Source organism: Capricornis sumatraensis, chromosome 20 (assembly GCF_032405125.1).
Source record: "Capricornis sumatraensis isolate serow.1 chromosome 20, serow.2, whole genome shotgun sequence".
Classification (NCBI taxonomy): domain Eukaryota; kingdom Metazoa; phylum Chordata; class Mammalia; order Artiodactyla; family Bovidae; genus Capricornis; species Capricornis sumatraensis.
Genome location: NC_091088.1, coordinates 7,236,116 through 7,258,783, shown reverse-complemented (window position 1 = coordinate 7,258,783; position 22,668 = coordinate 7,236,116). Strand labels below are relative to the sequence as shown.

At 60.6% G+C, this 22,668-nt stretch overlaps 1 protein-coding gene across 1 annotated transcript in view; it reads right to left on the bottom strand.

The window, feature by feature from the left end:
- VAC14 (VAC14 component of PIKFYVE complex) overlaps window positions 1-22,668 on the bottom strand; it is a 79,329-nt gene that overhangs the window by 40,319 nt on the left and 16,342 nt on the right. The window contains exons 11-13 of the mRNA XM_068992409.1: window positions 16,599-16,743; window positions 16,364-16,429; window positions 4,181-4,337 (exon numbers count right to left, since the gene is read on the bottom strand). Of these exons, the coding sequence (XP_068848510.1) occupies window positions 4,181-4,337; window positions 16,364-16,429; window positions 16,599-16,743 (368 nt within the window). The remainder of the gene's footprint in view (window positions 1-4,180; window positions 4,338-16,363; window positions 16,430-16,598; window positions 16,744-22,668) is intronic.

The window sequence follows — 22,668 nt, the reverse complement described above, 5'->3', positions numbered from 1 at the left end:
GCGAGCCGGCGCTGCAGATGTTCCTAAGTGAAGCCTGATGTGGCGACAGGAGGCTCTGCAGAGCGCCGACAAACAGCCTCCCCGGGACGTTTTGGATTGAGCTCTGTGGCTGTGACGTGTGCGAGCCTCACATGTCAGGATAAAAATAGCTCTGGCCTCAATACACCACGCGCTACAGTTCAACAAAACCAGATGCTAGAGCGTCACTGCCCCGCCTGGGGGAGGCGGGGAAGGGCCCACGGATGCCCAGGGCAGGTCCGGCCGCCGCCTGGGGGTGGGGGTCTGCGGGGGCGACACCTCTGGGCCGGTCCTGGCGGGAGCCTCACAGACTCCAGGAGCCCACGGCCCAGCCCCTGCAGTCAACGTGCCCTGAGGGCGGGGCCGGGACGGGGAGGCTGGTGTGACCAAGAGCCTGCGCTCAGAGGGAAGGGGATGGGACAGGGGTCTCAGGGGGCGGGCAGCCCCCACGTCAGAGGGCCCAGCCCCCTCTGTGGTGCGGACCGATCTAGCATGCAGTTGCTTTGGTCTCTGTGCAAAGGCCAGCAAGCCCTCTGCCCCGGGCAGTCCCCCAACTCCAGGAGGCTGTCCAGCTGCCTGCTTCAGAGCAAGAGAGAAGAGGAGGGGCACGGCAGGGCCTGGGAGCACCCCTGGCTGGTGAGGGGAGGGGGGCCACGGGAAGGGGGAGGAAGTAGGCCCCTGGGCCAGCACTCTCCTCAAGAGATGGGCTGACCCACGGGGAGGGGCCAGTGAACCGACATGGGGAAAGTGCCGAAAACACAGCCCGGTCCCAAACGAGAGCTCAGCACATCAGAGTCACCGCTGTCCTCGGGGAGCTGCCAGGGACGGCTTTCTCGGTTAGTTTATCTAACGCTTTTAGAGTTTATCTCTGCATTTGGTCATACCAGGCTGGGCCATAAGCAATGAAACTGAATCAGAACACTCATCTTTGCCTACATGTTTGGAGGTGGGAGCAGACAGCCTTGCGCAATGACTTGAGCAGTTTCATCCCAAGAACGGGCCGGAAAGGAAGGTTGGGAAGGCTGGGTTTGGGGGCAAACATCTGTCCCAGGGGACTTGGTCGCGCTCACGTCACCACATGGCTGTGTGGGGCCCAGCTTCCACCCCTCCTGCAGCAGGGCCTCGACCCGGAGCCCTCCTCCCTGCAGGCCTTCTTCTCGGAGTCTGGCAGGGCCCCAGCTGTGTGGAGCCGGGCAGAGGAGGCGCAGACACTGCCAAGTCACAGGGGGACCCAACTGGGCACTTTCATGTCATTTCACGGAAGCCCAACTTAGCGAGACGGCTTCCCTCGGGGCCACCCACCCGGGCAGCTCATGGTCCTCCTGAATGTCCCAGCAGCGGCCCCCTCCCCAGCCCGAGGCTCTGCTGGGGCCAGGAGTGAAGAGGGTTGGGCAGAAGGGAGACCACCGCCTCCACCCACACCGCTCTGCACTGCAGGCAGGGCTGTCCCTGCCAGGCCAGGCGAGAGCACCGTCCCCAGTGGGCAACGCAGCCTGCAGCCCCGGGCACCACTGCACTGACACTGAGGCCAGCACAGCAGCTGTCCAGGCCGGTGACGGCCCGCCGACGCACTCCGTCTGCATGGTCTGAGTGTACAGGCCCGACATGCAGGCACCGCGCCACTGGTCTCATCTTTGCTAGGCTCCCTGCCTCCTTAGTTTTCCGAATTCCCTTGGTAGGGGTGGCAGGGCGGGTGATCTGTCTTAAAGAGACACAGCCCTGCACCTGCAAGTTCTCAGAGCTGTGCCCTGGTGAGCCAGGGGAAGGCAGATCCAAACCGGAAGACGGTCTACCTCACACCCTCTGTGTGTGACCAGCCGAAGCAGACAGAAGAACCCCACGTGTGCAGAGATGCCGTGGGAGAAAGGACGGAGTGTGTATGCGTCTCCAGGTGCCCTCTGACCTGTGTCCTACACCAGCGCCCACCTCCTGCCCTCCCCAAGGTGGCCGAGGCGGACGGCAACAGGGCACAGCCCTACTTCTGGTTACTGCCATGAGCCTGACCTTTGAGAACCACGGCCCGCCTAACAGACCAGCCGTGGACTGCGCGCTGGGTGGATGCCACCCGCTGATAGGGCATGCAGGGCACATGGCGCCGTGAAACCCCCGCAGCGGAGAGTCTCACTGGCTGCGGACACTTCCGTGGTGCTCTTTCCAGGATGGAATTTCTTCCCGTCTGGCACACTTAGCTGTTTTCTATGAATTCAGGGAGAGGCCCTGGCTGACGTGAGCCACTCTGACAGCCTTGGGAGCTGGGGCAAGTCTTCATCACCTCGGCCTCCCTGGCGGCCCAGGCGTCTTGACAGGGCCAGAAGCTGGGGCGCAGAGCTCTTTGCCACCCAAGCTGCTCCAGCTCCTGCTCCGAGCAGTGGAGGGTGCTCCCGGAGCTCCCCAGGCTGGGCCCTGCAGCCTAGGGCTCCCACCCTGCCCCTCCAGGGCGGGCTGTGCACAGCTGCTTTCCGGCCCACGCCTCCGCCAGCCAGGAAGCGCTTCAGTCATCTGCTTCTCCGTACCCTTCTCCCTCCCTTACAGAGGAAGGGCAGATCAGACAGCCCCAGTGGAGAGGGTACGCGCCCCCTGCCCGGGGCTGTCACCACAGCCTCTCCCCGAGGATGTGTGGTCTTGGCTTCCTGGGCAGGGAGCTCTGGGGGCCGCCCCCACCCTCAGGAAACCTCCTCTCAGCTGCCGGCCCTGCTGCCTCTCAGTGAGCCCCCCACCCAACCTCTGGCAGCCCAGCCACCCGCCCGGAGACTGCAGGTTGGTGCCCAAATGCTGATCTGGGGACCTAGGATGGAGAACAGAGGGGAGCACTTGCGTCCACAGGGGTTGCGCGGTCAGGACGCGGGAGCCTCCCGGCTGCGGCCCAACGTCCAGAGGAAGCAATGCGCGGGCTGGGACACCGCTGCATCCTGCGGAACCAGGGAAGGACGCTGGGCTGCCGCAAGAGCCCCTGACTCCTTCCTGCCTTCAGTCAGAAGCAGCTGGAAACAAGAGCAGCTGCAGGCGGGGCGGGCACAGTGGTCACAGCCTGGGCCCTGTGGGACACCCCATGGCCAGGGCTTGACTTCAGGTGTCACTAGGGAGATGCCTTCCCTGGTGGCTCAGCTGGTAAAGAATCTGTCTGCAATGCGGGAGACCTGGGTTCGATCCCTGGGTTGGGAAGATCCCCTAAAGAAGGGAAAGGCTACCCACTCCAGTGTTCTGGCCTGGAGAATTCCATGGACTGTATAGTTCATGGGGTCACAAAGAGTCGGACATGACTGAGTGATTTTCATTCACTTTTTGACACACAGGCCTTCTGGGATTGGCTGGCAGCCCTGGCCCCTACTTCTACCGAGCAGGTGCTCTCAGGGCCAAGGACTGGGACGCCTTTGGGGACGGTGCAGTGGGGCTGTGGGGGGGAAGCCACCACTGAAAAGGCCCCAGATGTATCTGACTCTTGGCTTTCCCATCAGAGGAAGTCTAAGACCTCGTATCTGGATGTCAAGAGCTGCTCAGGGGACAGAGACACCCCAGGCAAATGCCCAAGATTTGCCGGGTATGCTCCTTCCAAGCTGCCTCCCTGGGCATTTTCCAGGATTGTGTTGCTGGAAGGCAGTGGCGTCTCCCTGCGAGGGAGGACCCGGGAGTCACGCTGGCCCCAGGAGAAGAGCCACCTGTGGCTGGAAGGACCCCGAGGTGGGGGCTCCAGGGGCGTAGCGGCCACCTTCACGTCTGAGGACTGCCTGAACACCCTGTCTGAGCTATCCACTCTCCGGCCTGGGCCGCCTGGCGTGTTACTTTTAGCTTCTCGACGAGGTCTTTCACCCATGAGACCCAAGCTCTGGGCTCCCTGATTCCTGACCAGGTGACGGCGCCCCAGGGGAAAAGACCATTGCTGACTCGGATGGTCTCACATTCAGCCAGTGGCTCAAAGGGCCGAGAGTGGCAGGGAGATGAGGGAAAGGGCTGTGAGGGTCTCCTGTGAGGCTGGGGGCTGCTGCAGTGGGAGGCGGCAGGGTCAGGCTGCCTGCCGCCTGCAGAGCGGCACATTGCTGGCCCTCATCCCTGGGAGCTCTCGAGATCAGGAGGGTGGCCCACGAGCAGCCGGTCCTGGATAAGACTGAGCAGCGCCGTGCCCAGGGTCCCCGAGGCCACAACCATCCGAGAAGGGAAGACTCACCGGGTGTGTTCAGCAGGCCGGCTCTGCCAGGGGTGGGCGCCTGGAGCTCCGAGTGGCTGACCCGGAGGTCAGGGCCATCGAGGGGGCCTGGGTCATCTGTCTGGCCTGCAGGGGAAGAAGCAATTTCTGCCAGCACCTCCAGATCCTTCAGGATAACCTGGGGAGAGAAGAAGAGGATGATGGACAAGCACCCCCATCCTGCGCCGTGATTGCGGATGGAGAGCTGCCTCCAGGGACACCAGGCCGCTGAGGGCCGCCCAGATTATGGCTCTCAGTGGTCACAGACTGCTGCAAAGGATGTGGACTCAGAACAGAGGCAGACAGCAGACGGCAGGAAGTGGGGGAGAGGAGGTGGGGTCAGCTCTTCCAAGGATTACTGCTCTCTGGTCCCCAGGAGACGAGGGTCTCAGGCCCAGGGCCCAACCTGTGCAGTGGGGGCCCCGGGCTGGCCAGGCCTCGATGTCAACCAGCACTCAGACAGATGCTGACCCCACCCGGGCCACAGTGACTCACACCAGGTCCAGTGGGTTATTTCCCTATCGGAAAATATGCTTGGGGAGACCCAACACGCCTGAGAGGCCTGGCCCGTGAAATGTCCGCACCCTGAGTGGCCCCGTGAAGGAGGGGGAGGCCAGAGGAGGCAGCTGTCCCGGCTCCAAGCTGGAGGGGAGTCCTTGCCTGTCCTTGGTCTCGCCTACAGGTGCCTCCTCAAGGAGCCAGCTCTCGTCCACGAGCGGAGCTCGGTGCTCACAGTCCTGGCTTCACTCTCGACCCTGACATCAGTCGCCTGACTCTGAACCAGTGAACTCACCATACCCGCCTCCCCCGCTTCTGCTGAGTGGTGCCAGCTGAGGGCCGGGCCAGTGCTGGTGGGAGGAGAGGCAAGGCCACAGGGCCCTGGGCCTTGTCCCCATGAGAGTGACCCTGGGGAGACAGGCGGCCCACAAGCTCTGCGACAGCAGTGCCTATGGCCCCGGGGCCGGCAGCATGGCCTGAGGGGGGTTGCCGGGCCTCAGAAGTGCTGAGCCCAGGTCTGCCAGGGAACTGGGGGTAGAGGGAGGCACGCAGAGCATTCTCTTAACCAGCAGAAGCTTTTCATCAACGTGGGACCAGACCCAGAGACACATTCCCGGAACCCGAGCTGCAGCCCAGCCCCGGAGTGGGGTGTGGGTGGGGGCGGACACCGGGCAGGGCAGGTCATCAAGGACCGTCACCCAGACACAGGGGTGGTCTGAGCGCGGCTTTGCAGTGGGCCAGGGGGCTCAGGCTCCTCCTGTGTGCCCTGGGGACCTGCCCTCACCAGGGCGCTGTGTCGATCTCAGGAGCTGCTTCCTGCACGACTTCTGTGCGGGGATCTTGGGGCCGAGCCTGCCGGCGGCCCTGCATGGGGACAGGAAAGGGACAGCGGTGCACACACCCAGGCCTCCAGCCTCACCTCTGCATCAGGAGCATCTGCGTCACTCGTCCCCGCACGCCTCCTCCCCCCGCAGGCCCACACGGCCAGCAAAGCTGCGCTTCATATTCCACATTCTCTCGTTTTATAGTTTAACATCAACCCGCAAATGCAGACCAGACACTTCTGTACAATTACAGCTGGAAATACTGTCTACAGGTTCCTTTAATCCTGGCCACCCCTCTCGTGCCTACATATCGAAAGACTTGTCTCTGGTCCCCTGGGGGCTAAAGCAAACAGACAGGTCAGCTTGGAGCAAAACCGTGTGTATTTGTGTACACACACACTAGTGGAAGCCCCCTTAAGCGGGAGCTGGAGAACAGCAACACTGTCTCCTTCAGCCTCTAGAGCCAAGGACTTGCGAGGGGCTGCCAAAACGGAGGGCAAGGAATGGCGTGAAGAGGAGATGGGGAGTTGGTGGGGAGCCACTTCGGGGTTCTCAGTCCAGCCCATCAAGTGCAGCCACTGACTCTCCCCCAGTGGACCAGCAAAACCGCAGTGCAAGCTGAACGTGGCTATGGGTGACCACCATCCTGACGCAGGCCTAGGCCAGGCCTCTGCCTCTGCATGTGGAGTCGGGGGGCAGCCCCGGGGGGCGGCGTCAATGGGGAGCCTGGGACAGCAGCGGGGACCACAGGAGCCACCCTCCACTGGACCTGGCTCTGGTCTCTTGTGCCAGCAAGGCTGTTAGCGTGCCTCGTCCCTGAAGACCTCACGGTCCTCGGCAAGGACACGGTGGTCTCAGCAGCCTTGGTCACACTCAGGGCCTGGACACAGGGGAGAAATGCCCCACGCGGCCTCAGGACACGCAGAGCCAGTCCCCCTGGCAGTGCGCAGGCTGGCTGGGCCCATGCCGGTGCTGGCCCGCGGTCCTGGCCCAGAGGATGGGAAAGGCTCACAGAAAGCGGGAGGAAGCCACGCCAATTAGTATGCGCTACACAGCTTTTTGCAGAATGAATATAAAACACTTGTGCTTTCTTTTTGTGTGAGAGAAAGAAGCGGGGAAGAAGAGGGAGGGAAAAAGGTTACAAGAAAGCAATATTCTGCAGGAGCAGGAGGGCCTGCGGTTACCAAGGCAACGGGCTGGGGGGTGGCAGGGGGGAAGGCGCATCAGCTGGTCCCTGAGCGAGCTGGCCACCGATGGAGAGAAAAGGTCAGCGGCAACTGGGGAAGAAAGCATCTGACAAAGCAGCTCCGGGAGGAAGGCGGCCAGGGTGAGGGGCATGGGGTGCCACACCCTCCACGGCTTGGGGAGCAAAGTGAGGGAGGCCTTCCTTCTAGGAGGCGACCAGACAGCAGCAAAGGGCACGTTTCAGCATGGGAGGGGAGTCACTGTCTAGATGGGCCACAACAGGCTGTCAGCCCCTGCCCTCCAGCGGGCCAAGGACAGTCTCCTAGACAGCAGCTGTTTCCACCCCTCACTGACTGGTGTATCCAGGCACTCTGTCCCTGCAACGTGTCCACAGACCAGCCCTGGAGAACCCCTTGCTGCAGGAGGTGCCCTTCTGTCTCCTGGAAGTGCTCCTGCCTGCCCCTTCACCACCTCAGGACCAGGGGAGACCCAGAGCTTTGCAAGGCTAAGCCCCCAGGCCTGTCCTCTCCTCCCACCCAGACCCCTGGACACGGAGTCCCAGGCGAGGCACCCGGCAGCTGCAGAGCTGGGCAGGAAACAGAAGATGGATGGTTCTGGAGAGCTTCCGCCAAGAGATGGCTGGAAAAACCTTCCATTTCTCTACCCACAGGTCTCTAAGAAACTCAGTCCAGAGTCTGGCTAGGCCCCTGATCAGCTGACCGGGTCCCAGATGTCAACAGGTTCAGCCTTCCAGTCCCACAAGCAGGGAAGGAACTCCCTGGGCTGGGCCCTCCGCAGTCCCGGCCAGCAGAAAGCCACGCGAGTTTCTGAGGGCTGCGTTGGGGCTGGTGGGGAAGGGGACGAAGGCTGGAGGTTTGAGGCCGAGGTCTGCGGGCACCGCCCAGGCCTAGCTGATGCCTCCGCCCAGAACAGGGCAGCTGCAGGGCCATAGCTGAGATCCTGGGAAGGCTGGATTACCCCTTATTCTTGGGAAACGGAGCTGAGAGCAAACGAAGGGGAGCTAGGCTGGGCCTGCACGGCAAGCCTTGTGGCCTCCTGCCTCCTTCCGCACAGGAGCCTGTCCCCTTCCTTCACAAGGGCTGCAGCCCAGGGGATCAGGTCTCTTGAGCCTCGACACCTGGCGGACTCATCCAGAGAGCCCAGTCCAGGAGGCTGGGCCGCCAGCCCAGGAGGGGCACCTGGGGAGCTGGGAGTAGGGGGAGGATGTCCGCGGGCCCCGGCACAGCTCCTGTGTGCCCGAGCCCCCGTGCTGCTCTGGGGGGTGGCAGCTGGCACCCACTGGCCCTCGACACAGCAGACCTGGGCTGGAGAAAGCAGCAACCAGCCCCAGCCTGGCCTGAGGGGACAGTGTTCCCAGAACAGCTTCCCACTAAAGGGGCGGGGGCAGGTTAGGCCCAGCACCCTGGGGAGGCGGCCCACAGCCTTGCCTTCTACACCACTGGAGCAGCTCTGCCAAAAAGACTCCCAGATCTGGGGGTGGGAGCAAGGGCACTGCTCAGCCTTAGACCTATTTTCCCACTGAGGAAACCACCCTGATTAAGCCCTTGTACGCCTCGGTAAAGCAAAAAACAACTTGAATAAAAGAAACAAGAATTGTCTTGGTTTGTTGCCTGACTTTGAACGCACGCCCTTAGGAATCAGGAACAGTTTTCCTTCCTTTTTCTTCTGTTCGAGTGGACTCAGAAGTCCTTCCAAGGCGCCAGTTCCGTGCCATACTGCCAAAGGGCAGCCCCTGATGCTTATTAAGTTCCTCGGTGACAGCAAGTGCGGGTTCTGGCAGCTGGAACAGTCCAGCCACCGCCCTGAGGGGAGAGGGGGACAAGGCCATCCCGGGTGAGCCGGTGTGGAGATAAGGCCCCCCAACTTCCCAGGGTGAGACAGCGTGGAGACAGGGCCCCCATCTTCCCAGGGTGAGACAGCGTGGAGACAGGGCCCCCATCTTCCCAGGGTGAGACAGCGTGGAGACAGGCCCCCAACTTCCCGTAGTGAGCCGGCTTGGAGACAGGCCCCCTCACCCCCCCCACCCCGCCTCCCGCCCCGGGGCTTCCTGTTGAAGCCTTCACTCACTTGCAGCTCTGACTGGCAGGTGCCCTGCAGGAGATGAACTCTCCCTGTGAGCGGGCAGGCATGGGGAGGGGCCTCTGCACAGGGCAGCCTGGGGCAGCTCAGTCACCAGGCGACAGCCCGAGGGGCCGCTGTCTCCAGGGCCTGGCCCGCGACGACCAGGACAGCAGCATGGCCTCCCGGCTGCTGCTGGGTCTCTGCTCAACCCCAGCCCCGTGTGAGCCCCACTCAGCTCTGTCCAAGTGGGCAGGCCCAGGCCCCCACGAGCGAGGAAGAGGGCAGAACGGGCCACAGTGTGCTCTGCTGGCATCTGCCCGCCTCCTGCTTATGCACGTACTCATGAAACGCGTCTGGGGTACCGAGTGCTGCAGTGGCACAGACGGGCCTGGCCGGCCTGGAGGGGCAGAGGAGCGGGTGGTGTACTGACCTTCACTGACTCACGGGGCATCAGGCCGAGATCCCGACCTAGGTACCTCACTTCTCTGAGCCGGTTTCTGCTTGGGAGGGCTGCTGTGGAGACGGTGAGGCCTGGTGCAGGCTGGGAGCCGAGCGAGCACCCAGCGTGCTCCTGTCCACAGCATCTCTAGCAGCTCCCTGCCCTGGCAGTGGGCCTTGCAAACTGCCAACAGGAGGATGCCAGGCAAATGCAACCAACTCTGCTTTGGCCATCTCCGGAGAAGGAAAAACGGACACACGTCCTAGGAGAGATCTTGGCTGCTGACGATGCCCCAAGTGAGGTGGGGTGGGGTGTGTGTGTGAAAAAAGGGCCCTGGCCCGGCCACCTCGGCAACGGCAGGGAGAGAGGGCATTGAACTGACAGACAGGGGCCTGGGCCCCAGGCTCCCGACAGAACTGGGGCGGGTCCACACCGACGTTCTCAGTCAGAGATGAGCATTAGTCACTGGCGGCCTGTGGGGAACCCAGGCCACAAGGCCCCACTGGAGAGAGCAGCTCACGGAGGTCCAGGCTGCGGCCCAGGCAGCTGCGTACTGAAGAGCTCCGGGGGATCTGACGGCGGCCCTGGTGTGCGTGGCTCCCTTGGGGTACTCTGTAGGGTTGGTGGACGCAGCCTTTCTAGGTGAGACGCCTGATCACTTGAGCTCAGGGAGAGATGCGCTGGGGAGGGTGGCCGGCTCCTCCCGGGAGCCCCAGCCCTGTCCAGAGGAAGGTGGTTTCTGCCCGCTCCCCTTTGTGACTCCTCTCTGGGCCCTACTTTTCCTGCTTTGGGAACTAAACCTCCCCTCTGGGGAGCATTCTGCCCTGAGCTCCCGTTATGGTGCAGCTCTGGGTCCTCACCTTCCCATCAGTGGAGGGAATTCAGACAGGGATAGACGGGAAACCCTCCCAGCACAAACTGTCTTCCTAGAGCAGGTAATGGCAGCCAACGGGGGGCACTGAGGGCCCCTCCTCACACCAAGGAGGTGCCCCCTAGCGCAATGATGGGCCTGAGACCGTGGGGCCCCACCCATGCATGGCAGCAGTCCGCTGCCAAGGGCTCCCCGGTGCCGATGGCCAGGGCCTCTGCTGGGCCGCGGGGGCTGGGAGCCCCCGTCCCTGGGGCGTGTGGCTGCAGGCCTGGTCTCTCCTTGCTGGCCACAGCTCCTCTCCCTGCCCTCATTTCCTCCCCCAAGCCCTGCAGGAAGCCACAGGGTCCATCTGGGAGAGGAGAGGACCAGCCCTGAGGCCTGTGTCGGGAGGGCCTGCATGTCCTCACCTGGCCATCGAGTGGCGGCCCGGCTCGCCCCTCCACGTGGGGTGGGCCCTCCGCAGGCAGAACCGAGCGCCAGGCCGCTGCTCTCGCCCTTCGGTGCTCTGGGCTGGTGCCCGACCTGACCGTGTGATCCGACCATACAGAAACACTCAGAATTGAAGCGCGGGGTGGCGGGGTTGTTTTTGTTTGTTTTGGAGAGTGGATGGAATGAAAATTGGAGCGAAATAAAAACTGAGGCAAGGATATGAGAAGGAAAAACAAGCCCCATTCTTATGGAAGACTGTCCACTTTTGAGCAGGCCGCATTAGTATTCCGGGCGGTGGAGTCAGGACCACACAGTCAGGGCTGGAAGGGACTTAACACGATCCAGCCCGACCGCGTTTTAGGGAGGAAAATGGAGGTGATATGGAACTGGTTCCAAATAGGAAAGGAGCCCGTCAAGGCTGCACACTGTCACCCTGCTTATTTAACCTACATGCACAGTACATCACGCAAAATGCCGGGCTGAATGAAGCACAAGCTGGAATCAAGATTGCAGGGAGAAGTATCAACAACCTCAGATATGCAGGTGACACCACCCTTATAGCAAAAAGCAAAGAGGAACGAAAGAGTCTCTTGAAAGAAGTGAAAGAGGAGAGTGAAAAAGTTGGCTTAAAACTCAACATTCAGAAAACTAAGATCATGGCATCTAGTCTCATCACTTCATGGCAAATAGATGGGGAAACAATGTTTCCATCTCCAAAACCACTGCAGATGGTGGTTGCAAGCCATGAAATTAAAAGACGCTTACTCCTTAGAAAGAGAGCTATGACCAACCTAGATAACATATTCAAAAATAGAGACATCACTTTGCTGACAAAGGTCCATCTAGCCAAGGCTATGGTTTTTCCAGCAGTCATGTATGAATGTGAGAGTTGGACTATAAAGAAAGCTGAGCGCCGAAGAATTGATGCTTTTGAACTGTGGTGCTGGAGAAGACTCTTGAGAGTCCCTTGGACTGCAAGGAGATCCAACCAGTCCATCCTAAAAGAGGTCAGTCCTGGGTGTTCACTGGAAGGACTGATGTTGAAGCTGAAACTCCAATACTTTGGCCATCTGATGTGAAAAGCTGACTCATGTGAAAAGCTGACTCATTTGAAAAGACCGTGATGCTGGGAAAGATTGAAGGCGGGAGGAGAAGGGGATGACAGAGGATGAGATGGTTGGATGGCATCACTGACTCAATGGACATGAGTTTGAGTAAGCTCCCGGAGTTGGTGATGGACAGGGAAGCGCAGCGTGCTGCAGTCCATGGGGTCGCAAGGAGTCGGACACCACTGAGCTACAGAAGTGAACTGAGCCTGAGCACGTTCTGGGGAGGAGAGCAGAGGTGGGGAGGTGCCTCAGCCTTACCATGCAGTGGGGGCAGCACGGGGCAGAGGCTATCCTCTCTCCACCAGGCAGCTGCCACACCACCTTCAGCCATCCCTGGCATGGCTCACTGCTTCGGGCTGGGGCCTGGGGGGCTCAGCAGACCTGGGGCAGCCCGGGGGGCAGGTCAGAGCCAAGTGCATCCAGCCTGGATAGAGCGGTACCCCTCCCAGCGGCACTCTCACTGAGGTGAGTGAGGGCAGACCTCGTGTGGGGTTTAGATGATCTGGGGACTGACAGGCCCAGCTTCCAGGGCTGGCTCCTGGCAAGTTATCCCCCTCATGCCTGAGCTTCCTCTCATGTCAAACAGAGGATAATGAAACTACTCCTGGACCACCAGGCAGATTCCTGAAGACAAAGGGTGCGATGCTCTCTGACCAGTGCCATGACCCCATAAACTGGTTTCCACCTCTCCTTCTCCCAGACACGGGGTTCAGCACACAGCACCCCCACGGTTTCCGAAAGAAGCCAGCAAAGGGGGTGTCAGACAGGGCACCCCCGCCTTTCTAAGCTGCTCTCAGATGAAGGCAACAAGGGGGAGCCCTTGTTTCTGGGGCGGACACGGAGAGACAGCCCATTTCCCGCAGCAGGCCTTCCCTCCTGGGGGTACGATCTGCCCCTAAAGAATCTGAGGGTGATGGACAGGTTGTTAGGAAGGGCCAGGCTCAGATGGGGAGCCTTTCTCAGCCTCCTGAAACAGCGGTTGGCAGAGCATGTGGAGACACCCTGCTCTCCATGCAGGTCGGAGCAGTCAGGCGCCTGGCCCAGGTCCCTGGGGAGAAGGGGCACCCGACCCTCCTTCCAGACCCTTCTGAAACTTAGACCTTTTTTTTTTAATCCTATATATTTTTGTTTAAAATAGATTTTCGATTTTTAGAGCAGTTTTAGGTTTGTATAATACTGAACTGAAGGTAACAGAGGTTTCGCACGCACCTCCTGGCCCCGCACACACACAGCCTCTCCCTCACCGGTCTTCCTCACCACGGCAATGTGCCTGTTACAATCAGTGTGCCTGCACTGAGACACATCACCTCTGAAGCCCACAGCTGACGCCGGGGTTCGCTCTGGGCATGTGTGTGATGACACGTGCCTGCCGTGACCCGCAGAGGATCTGAAATGGAGGCAGCTGTGCTTGAGGCTGGGGTGGGGATGGGAAACACCGAGGCCCCTCCGGGCTGGCCACGCCACGGGAAACGTGGAGAGGACCCATCCGTCGTCTGGGGGATCACGGGCAGAGCCCGCCCAGGCAGCTGCGGGCTTGGGAGGTGGCCAACACTGGCACCTTCGGGCAGGGAAACAGCGGCCCTGCCTCCCGCGGGTCCTGCAGGAAGCTCTGCGGATATGCCTCGTGTTTCAGACTGTGGGATCAGGGTCGCATTTTCACTTAAAAACAAGTCATTGGATCGCTAGCTGATGGGAGAATTTCTACTTCAGTGCCAAGAATATTACTTTGACACCTGCAAAATTCTTTCTGACAAAAGGGATTTTCAGATCAAGGCTGTGAGGAGCAGGCGGTACTGAGGGAGCAGCCACTTATCCTGAATCAGGAGAAGCAAAGACAACCAAGGGTCCCAGGCGGGTGTGGACTGCTGAGCTGCCCCTGGAAGGGGCGGGGGAGGCGGGCAGGGAAACAAGGGCCCGCGAGACGCCCGTGAGGCCACGTGCCCAGGGGCTGGGGAACGTGGCGGCCGAGCGGGGGCTCTGAGGCTCGGCCTCTGCCTGCGCCCAGCTCCTGCATCATGAACACCTGGTACACTCTGTCACCCAGGGCCTCTCCCCAAGGGGGACAGGCATGCGGCTCTGTCACCATCACACTGGGAGAGGAAAACATGAGCAACACAGACCGTAGATGGGATGTCCTGGATAAACAGAGCTCCTGTAAATCAGCGGAAAAGTGGACAACGGGCCAGGGTGCTGAGGGAGAGCTTCTTCCAAAGCCCCACAGCCCTCTCCATACCGGACTTCTCGAGAACGTGCGGAACAAGAGAAAGAGGCCAGATGCTGGGGATGGTGATAAGCACAAGCTTGGGGGCCACACATGGTAAAACACAGGCACGGAGGCTCAGCGACTGAGCGCTCTGGGGACAGACAGGCTTGGTTTTGGCCCCATCGGTCGGTGCCAGCTACTTCACCTCCCCAGCCTTATTTCCTGAATTGCCAAATGGAAATAATAGCAGTATTCTCCCACAGAAGAACTGTCGAGGGTTCTCTGGACACTACACGGAAGATGTCTAAGCACATTCCCTGACCCTGGGATGACTTCAGACAAGCTGGTGGTTATTAATGGGCTAACTCGGGCGTTGAGGCACCTAGGCTGAGTGTGCGGCCCTGCGTGGGGCAGGCCATGGTGACGCTCTATTAGCGAGGGGCCTCCCCCCATGCCGCTCTGGCTGTGGGCTGATCAGACTCAACGGGCTTTCAGGGTCTTGCACCCCCGGAGCTTCCGTCTGAGATCAGGGCCGTGCCTGAAAATAACTGGGGAAGCCTCACGGGGCACTTTCTGGACGCCCTGGAACGAAAGCTCGCGCCAGGAGAAGAGGGACTTTGTCTTGTTCGTGGCTGCATTTCCACTGCCAAGTACCCAGGACGCCCTCAAGGTCACCGGATTCAGCAGGGGCTACTTAGGGACAGGATTCTGGAGGAGAACCAGGACGTGGCAGGGTCACGACTCAGCAGCGATACTGGGTTCCCAAATCCCTCCCCGGGAGGGCAATGGGATGGTGGGGACGCGGAACTGCTGCTAACAGCAGCACTGCCTGCCCGCCCCACCCCCGGCAACTGTCCCCAAGAGCAGCTGCAGCCTCCTCTCCACCGGAGGCCCACAAGATGCGCCCCAAAACCCGACAACATTTGGCACCTCAGCAAATTGAGTTTCCACAGCCGCAACCTGAACAGAGCTGTTTAATGGACTGCATCTCCTCCAGCTCCCTTTAAATGCACAAGCACACAAAAACCAACCGCGGGTGAAGAAGGCTGGATGGGATTAAACAACTCAATTTAAAGGACTGAATACTCAGCTGCTTCCACTAAAGTCCTGGGGAAGGAACCAATCAGCAAAGTTCTTTTCTCCCTTTCTGTACTGAAATGAGGGCCGTGAGTGTGCAGTGAGTCAGTCCTAATTCACACAGAACCGGGCCATGTCCACCTGGGCCTTGCACTGCAGCGGCGGGGGGAGGCAGGGGGGAGGCAGGGGGGAGGGGGAGGCAGGGTTTGTGTGTGGGTGTGTGTGTGTGTGGGCCTTGTACTGCAGTGGGCGGGGGGCGGAGGGCAGGCGGGGAGGCGGTGTGTGTGTGTGTGTGTGTACGGGTATGTGGTGGACAGGCGGGAGGGTGAGTTTTCAGGAAAAACAGAGGACCTGATGGGACCTGGAGGCAGACACTTGCCTGTCTGAATCTCTCTGTGGCTCAGGGTCAGGGAGCAAAGTCAGGCTGCAAGCTGGCTGCCTAGGACTCCACACAAGCCAGGGGCCAGCCCAGGAGAGACCAAGGCACCTCCTGCACGGGAAGCCATGGGCCGGGTCCCACTTCCTTCTTCCCCGGTCCTGTCCCCTCCTGCTCGGCGCTGGGAGGTCTGCAGATGCGAGTGCCTGCTGCCTCACGGGGCCCAGAGGAGGGCAGGCGAGGGCAGGAGAGGGCGTGTCAGGGCCGGGGCCGCCAGCATCCAGCATAAAGCCCAGAGCGGGCATGGGCGGAGGGCAGGGATGCTCCCCAGGCAGAAGGCGATGCCCGGCTGTAAGCCCTGCCCCTCGGCCGGGAGATGGGACGTCCAATCAAGAAGGTTCCTGGGCAGGACGCCACTGGCATGGTGCAGGGAGGCTGAGGGTACAGCCCTTGCCCACCCTACTCTGGGGTCTCCACACTCGGGGCACTGCCTGAGAGGGGGCCAGCCTCTCTCTTTAGCTTGTGGTGACCCCCAACAAAAGCAAAGACTCAGGGTCCAAGTTCAAACTGGAGGCCAGAAAGGAGTCCAGCTGAAAGGAATCACAACTGATGCTCCGAGGGCTTACCTGCTGCCAGGCACAGCAGTTGGCGTTTTTGGAGACATTTCTCACACCCCTCTGCACTGTCACTACCCCACTGGATGGAAAAAGGAAACCGAGATGCAGGGTCGGGCAGCGGCCCTGGGCAGCGAGGCGGCCGGAGCTCGCCCTCAGGCTTCCTGCCGCCCCTCCTTTGGGCCTCATGGGGACCGGGGGCTCCCTGCCGGACTGGCTTCCTCGCCGCTCAGACCCGGCGCTCATCAGAAAGGCCCGCAGAGCAAGAGCCTTTACTCCCCAGAGGACAAGAGACACAGCTTTCTCTCTGATGGCTGCTCCTCACCACATAGGAGCAATGGGGGGACTTTAGGGGTGCTGGCTTAAAAGAACAACAGCAAAATAAGCCCCTCCGAGCTACACCGCGCCCTCAGCAGGGGAGGCTGGCGGCCAGGGCCCTGAGGAGGGCGGGGACCTACCTCGTCAGACTCGTCCGACAGCGTCTGCAGGAGCACGGGGAACAGGCTGTCCGTGTGCCGTGACATCTGTGGAGAGGGGCCGTGTGAGTGCCCAGCGGCAGGGGCCTCCCACCCCAGGACCGTGCCACGCTCCTGCCGCTCAGGGCTTCCCCAGAATGGGAACGAGCAGGACTCTGCCAGGCGCGGGCAGGCCCTGCAGACCACCCCGGAGCACCACCCCAGCCCGAGGGCTCACCTTGCGGGGGGTCTTGATGTACAGGTGGTAGAGCCACTTGAGGACGGCGATCCTGGTCATCATGCCGATGGCCGTGTCGCTGAGGTGGCAGTTCAGCACCTGCACGATCCCGTCCAGGTGGAGGGTGACGGGGGCCCTCTCCGCGCTGCGGGTGAGACCAGGAGGGAGCTGGGCTGAGGCCCACAGGCCCCTCCCCAGCTGCGCCCCGGCCCCGCATCCCCCACACAGGGCGCCCGGGTGCTGCTCTGCCAGGCGGGAGCGTGGACACCCACGCTGCGGCAGGAGGGCCAGTACGCTGGGCAGCCACCCGCGGCCCCCTTTCTACCACTGGGCTGCGCCAGAGAAGGTGCAGAAGGGTGGACACCTCTGATGTCAAGAAGCTTGGGACCAGCGGACCTCATGGCTGAAAGGCAGTTCAGTGCCCTCAGCGCATTACATCCAGAGCCTGTCAATGAAACAAAACCTCCCTGTCCAGAGAGTCCAGGGAAAGGCCCCAGGGACACCTCTAAGTAACATAGGCCTTGCCCCAGGCACCCGAAGCCCACTTCTCCAACGAGGACCCATGGCGCTTCACCCGGTCACACGCAGGGCCCTCAGAGCCCTGGGTGAGGGGCCTTCAGAGCCGCCTCTGAAGTTGTTAATGTTCTCATCTGAGGCAGCAAGGTGGTGACAGGCTCAGCCTGTAGACTGGACCCTGCTCAGAATGCCTGCGCTCTAGGACAGGGTGCAGGCTTCCTGCTCCCCTGGCCCGAAGCCTTGCTGGTCTCCAGGCAGAGAAAAGTCCCGCCAAGCAGCCCCAGGAAGGCTGGGTGCCTCCAGAACAGACCCAAGTGGGGCCCCCAGACAGAGGCCGGGGCTCTCTGGGATGGGGCTGGCAAGGACAAGGGGGCCTTAGGGTGTCGGGGGGGGGTCCCTTCCCCTCTGACGCAGGACGCCATCGCCTGCCTGTACAAAACGGTCTTCCGTGGTATTTCCAGATTGCTCAATTATTCATTTGCGTCAGGAACTCAATGCCTTTGCTCTCCCAATTCGCCTGCAGCCTCTCTGAAGCTCATTTGATGTGAACTCCTAAAGGGCAGGGTTCTGAACTCTGTTAAGTGCTAAATGGAAGTGCTATTTAACATGGTTTGATGATTCCCCATGGAGCTCGTTTTGGGGGCACGAGAGGGCTCTTCTAGCCTCTGGTGGCCTGGGGGCTGGGTGTGTGAGGGATGCCGCCCAGCAGACCAAGCCTTGGGGAGGGGCTGCCGCTGAGGCTCCCCGAGAGCCATGTGGCTGCAAGTGCTGGGGTCTTCCGAGGACAGCCAAGCATCTGGGTTCTTCAGCAGCCTGGACAGATGGGGAAACTCACGCACAGACAGACAAGTCCAGGGTGGCAAAGGCAGGCTCCCAGACAGTCTCAGCCACCCAGGAACCCGCTGTTCTTCACCTCTCTCTCTTTCTCACTGTCTATTAGAAATATAATGCGAGTCGTATATGGAATTTCATGTTTTTTGGTTTTATATTAAAAAGTATAAAGGAACAGGTAAAGTTAAATGTAACAATATATTTTAAATAACCCAATATACCCCAAGGGCTTCCCGGGTGGTACAGTGGTAAAGAATCTGCCTGCCAATGCCGGAGGTACAGCAGACGCAGGTTCGATCCCTGGGTCGGGAAGATCCCCTGGAGGAGGAAATAGCAACCCACTCCAGTATTCCTGCCTGGGAAATCCCACGGACAGAGGAGCCTGGAGGGCCACAGTCTATGGGGTCGCGAAGAGTCAGACGCGATTGAGCACGCACTCACGCAATATGCCCCAAATGTCGTTTTAACGCACGATCAATATAAAAGTCAACACACAGGTTAGTAACAGACTCCGTCACACTCTTCGCAGCATCCTGAGTCTTTTAACCCGCGTGTCTCCTGCCCTCAGCGTCCTCGGCTCAGACTGGCCGTGGCGCGTGCAGCGGTCACGAGGGGCAGGGGTGCCTAGCGTGCACAGCACGGCTCAGCAGTGGCCCTCCAGGGCTGCCCATGCATTTCGTCTTCTTCTCTAACAATTTCCGGACATCCCTCTCCCCGTCTGATCTCCCAGTCCTGCTTTGCCCCATCGCACTAGCCTCCTCCTGGGCTCCTCCTGGCGTGCTCTGTAAGCTCTCCTTGGGTGGGCAGGATCCCACAGCTGGAGACACTCCAGACACCTTCCTGGAGCCCGAGGTCTTAACAAAATGAGCTCAGAAAGCAGTGGGGAATGATCAGAAGCCCCTTCCTGACTCTGTGAGCCAAAGGCCCCAGGGAATCCCTCTCCATAGCAGAAGCTGCCACGAGGGCCCCAAACCCAGCAGGTCACTGCCGCTTCCTGGCTGAAACGGCCCTCTGGGGGAGGCCTGGAGGGTCCCTGGGACCTGGCACAGCTGTGCCCTGAGCTGCTGGGGGGCGGGAGGCAGTGCCGAGCCCAGCTCCCCGTTCCACCTGCAGTCCGGGCCCCATGGGGTGTACGAACCCTGGGGGTCAGGCTCTAACACTGAGCAGGAAGGACAGTGGTGGCGCTGGAAATGAGAGCTCAGGTTCTGGGTAAGCACCCTGTGTTGGACTTCGTGCTGACCCATGTGCCCGCACAGCCCTGCTTATGTCCCCCCAGGGCCCTGTGCCCACAGCCGTGTGACTCCCAGTCTGGAGACGAGGCAATCAGAGCATGGAGGCACTAAGTAACCCGGGCACACCACGTGGCTGCGGAGTGTGGAGCCAGCAGTTTGAATGTGGCGTCTGAGTCCAGGGTGGCCCTGCCCACCGCATGGCTCTGCCTCCTAACGCGCTGCACTCAAGCACTCCGGCAGCACTGTTTCCCAGGGAGGGGGACACCGAGGAAGCTGCTGCTCATCTCGGCGGCGCGGGGGGGGGGTTGCTGGGCCAGATCCCAGTGGCCCCAGGTAGCCAGGGTAGACAGTCCCTTGGGCAGCTGGGCTCCTTAACTGACAACAATCCCGAGGTGCTGCAGGCCAGTTAAGCGTGTCTTACCGAGCACAGACACTGAGGGCCAGCCTGTGACTGGCACTGCCCTGGGGCCAGACAAGGAAGGAAGGGTGTTACGGAGCCGGTGTGAGAGTGGGCGGCACCCTAGGTGCCCACAGCGGCCCTCTTCAGACAAGGGGCACCCCAGACGGACGGTGAGGTGGGCGTCAGCTTCAACCAGCCAACAGGCCCTCGGTCATGTGAGGCAGTCCCTCTGGTGCACAGATGGGACACTACAGGACCTGCCCAAGGCCAGGAGGCCTGGCACGCCCCTCCCTCGGCCGGGGATGCTCTCCCGGGCTCCCACGTCCCTTGGCTGGCTGGAGGTGAAGGGCACGGGAGGCCGAACAGCCCAGGGTGCCGGGGACAGGGAGAGCGGATGATCCCGCCTCCGCGGGGCCGCTCTCAGCTACCCCACCGGCGGGCTGGCTGCGCTGTCTGGGCCTGGTGCGTGCTCCGTGCGAAGCCGGGGCTCTGGAACCTGGGCTCCTCCGAGTGCGGCACACTGCGCCCGGTGCTCAGCTTCTGAGCTGCTGGTCTGGAGCCAGAGGTGTGCGCCCGCTACCCTGGCTCACCCTACCCAGAGAACGGAACGGAGCTCCCTCAGAGCTTAGAACATATTTCTGTACCAGTTCCAGAGAGTCTAGTTACTCCTGAAAGTGGAGTTGCTCAGTTGTGTCCAACTCTGCAACCCCATGAACTGTAGCCTGCCAGGCTTCTCCATCCATGGAATTTTCCAGGCGTGAGAGTACTGGAGTGGGTTGCCATTTCCTTCTCCAGGGGATCTTCCCGACCTAGGGATTGAACCCGGGTCTCCCGCATTGCAGGCCCTGGGGGCTTCTGAATTATTTCATGGTGTCTGCAAAACCCTATTCTCACCACTTATTTCTCATAATGAAGATCATACGTGTACATGTACTATGACTTCCAGATGTGTGGCGCTACTGTGACTGTTAAAATACTGACTTCAGGAATAAAGGTTCTGCTATTATTACTCACACATCCTGATAAAGCCCAGTGCGTCTCCGTGGGAAACAGCACTTTATTTCTGTGACATCTAACCCTTTATGGCACTCCAATGTTACAGCTCTAATCAAATCAGAACGAAAGTAAGTCTAAAAAAGGAACTGTTTCTGAATTCAGAGCTGTTCTTTTTTTTTTAATAAAAGACCTTTATCACATCTTTCAATCAGCAGGTACTAAACGTTGGGAAGCACTGATTTCTAGATCTTTCTGCTTGCCTGCGGCAGCCAGCTATACCAGAAGACCTATACTGAATGCCCCCGATGACACTGGCCCTCTAACACCACATGTAGTCTCGTGTACAGGGACAGAGCCCAGAGCTCTCACCAGACTATCACCTTGCTGACCATGTCTGCCAGGAGGGCATGCTCCTGTCACGGGAGGGGTACCCCCTGGGCCACTGCCCTCGGTGGGCCTGGATGCGGTGGGAGTGGCCCGCCTGTGCAGGCAGTGCCTGGGGTGAGCGTGCGTCGGAACCCCACAGCCCGAGTTACGCTTCCCAGGGACCCTGTGAGAGGCCAGCTTCGGGCAGCACCAACCGCCCAGAGCAGGCACCCCAGCCTCCATCCTCGGCTGCCGCCTCCAGCAGGAGGGGCTGGGCTCAGGTTCCCAGCTCTGGGGCCGCCCCCGTCTCTGGCATAGCCAGTGACTCAGATTGGCAGCTGCAACTAGGAAACCTCCGTCTGAGGGAAACAAAGCGCCAGATAGCGTGTTCTCCGTTGGCTTTTTAATTTCAAAGGCTGGTTTAGCATTTGTTGCTGAATGATGGGTATAAAGCAAGGCTTGGTTCCAGCCAGGGGTTCCCGGCCACAGTGCAGGAATCAGGGCAGCCTCTGGGCAGAGGAACCGCTGTCACCCCAGTGAGAAGGGGGAGCCGTGCCCCCTGCACGGGGCCTTGGTCACAGCTGATCTGTGGTCCTCCTGAACCACCCCCTCCCTGTGGCCTAGATTAGTGACGAGGCTGCGCCAGGCCTTCCTGCCGCCAGCTTTGCCCCCTGCCCGCATCTGTCCTCTCACACTACCGGAGGGGCTTTGAGACCACATGGCCCTCCCTGCCAGGGCCCTCCGATTCCTAGAGCGGATCCTCCGCAGGGCGTGCGAGCCTGCCTGCATCTCCATTGAGACCTCTCCCCTGAGTTCCAGCATCCCACATCCACACCAGCCTCCTGACCTGCTCTGGCAGGATGCCCAGAGCTGCCCTGAACTCTGCTCTCGACGGGCCCACTCACACCCGTTCCTCCTCCTGCTCAGCTTGGGAAATGAAACCAGGATGCCCTGAGGTGGCTCAACCCCGAATCTAGAAGTCCCCTCCCCTCATCCCCCCCCGCCCCCGACTCCATTCCATCCATTGGCCAATTCTGTCAATTCTACCTTCAAAACATCTCCAGCCTATCAACTTTCTCCATATCCTGCCACCTCTTCAGTTTGAGCCTCCACCCTGTCTAAACGGGACGTGCCAGTGACCCTGACTGGTCTGCACCCACCTCAGTTCAGTTCAGTCGCTCAGTCGTGTCCGACTCTTTGCCACCCCATGAATTGCAGCACACTAGGCCTCCCTGTCCATCACCATCTCCCGGAGTTAACTCAGACTCACGTTCATCGAGTCAGTGATGCCATCCAGCCATCTCATCCTCTGTCGTCCCCTTCTCCTCCTGCCCCCAATCCCTCCCAGCATCAGAGTCTTTTCCAATGAGTCAACTCTTCACGAGGTGGCCAAAGTACTGGAGTTTCAGCTTTAGCATCAGTCCTTCCAAAGAAATCCCAGGGCTGATCTCCTTCAGAATGGACTGGTTGGATCTCCTTGCGCCCACCTCAGACCCTCCTAAACCCAGTCTCTACAGCAGCCCCGACCACCCGTCCCTCCTCACCCCTGACGTGGAGACAGCACTGCTACTGAGCTTGTGGGGTTTAAATGTAAACATCCGCGGAACCCGCCGATGCAACACAGAGTGCGGGGCATGGCCGGGCCCAGGAAGGCCTCTCCGAGCGCTCGAGGTTGGCAGCCGGTGCTCCAGCAGGCCTCGGCGGGGCACCAGCGCTGGCCCTAACGCCC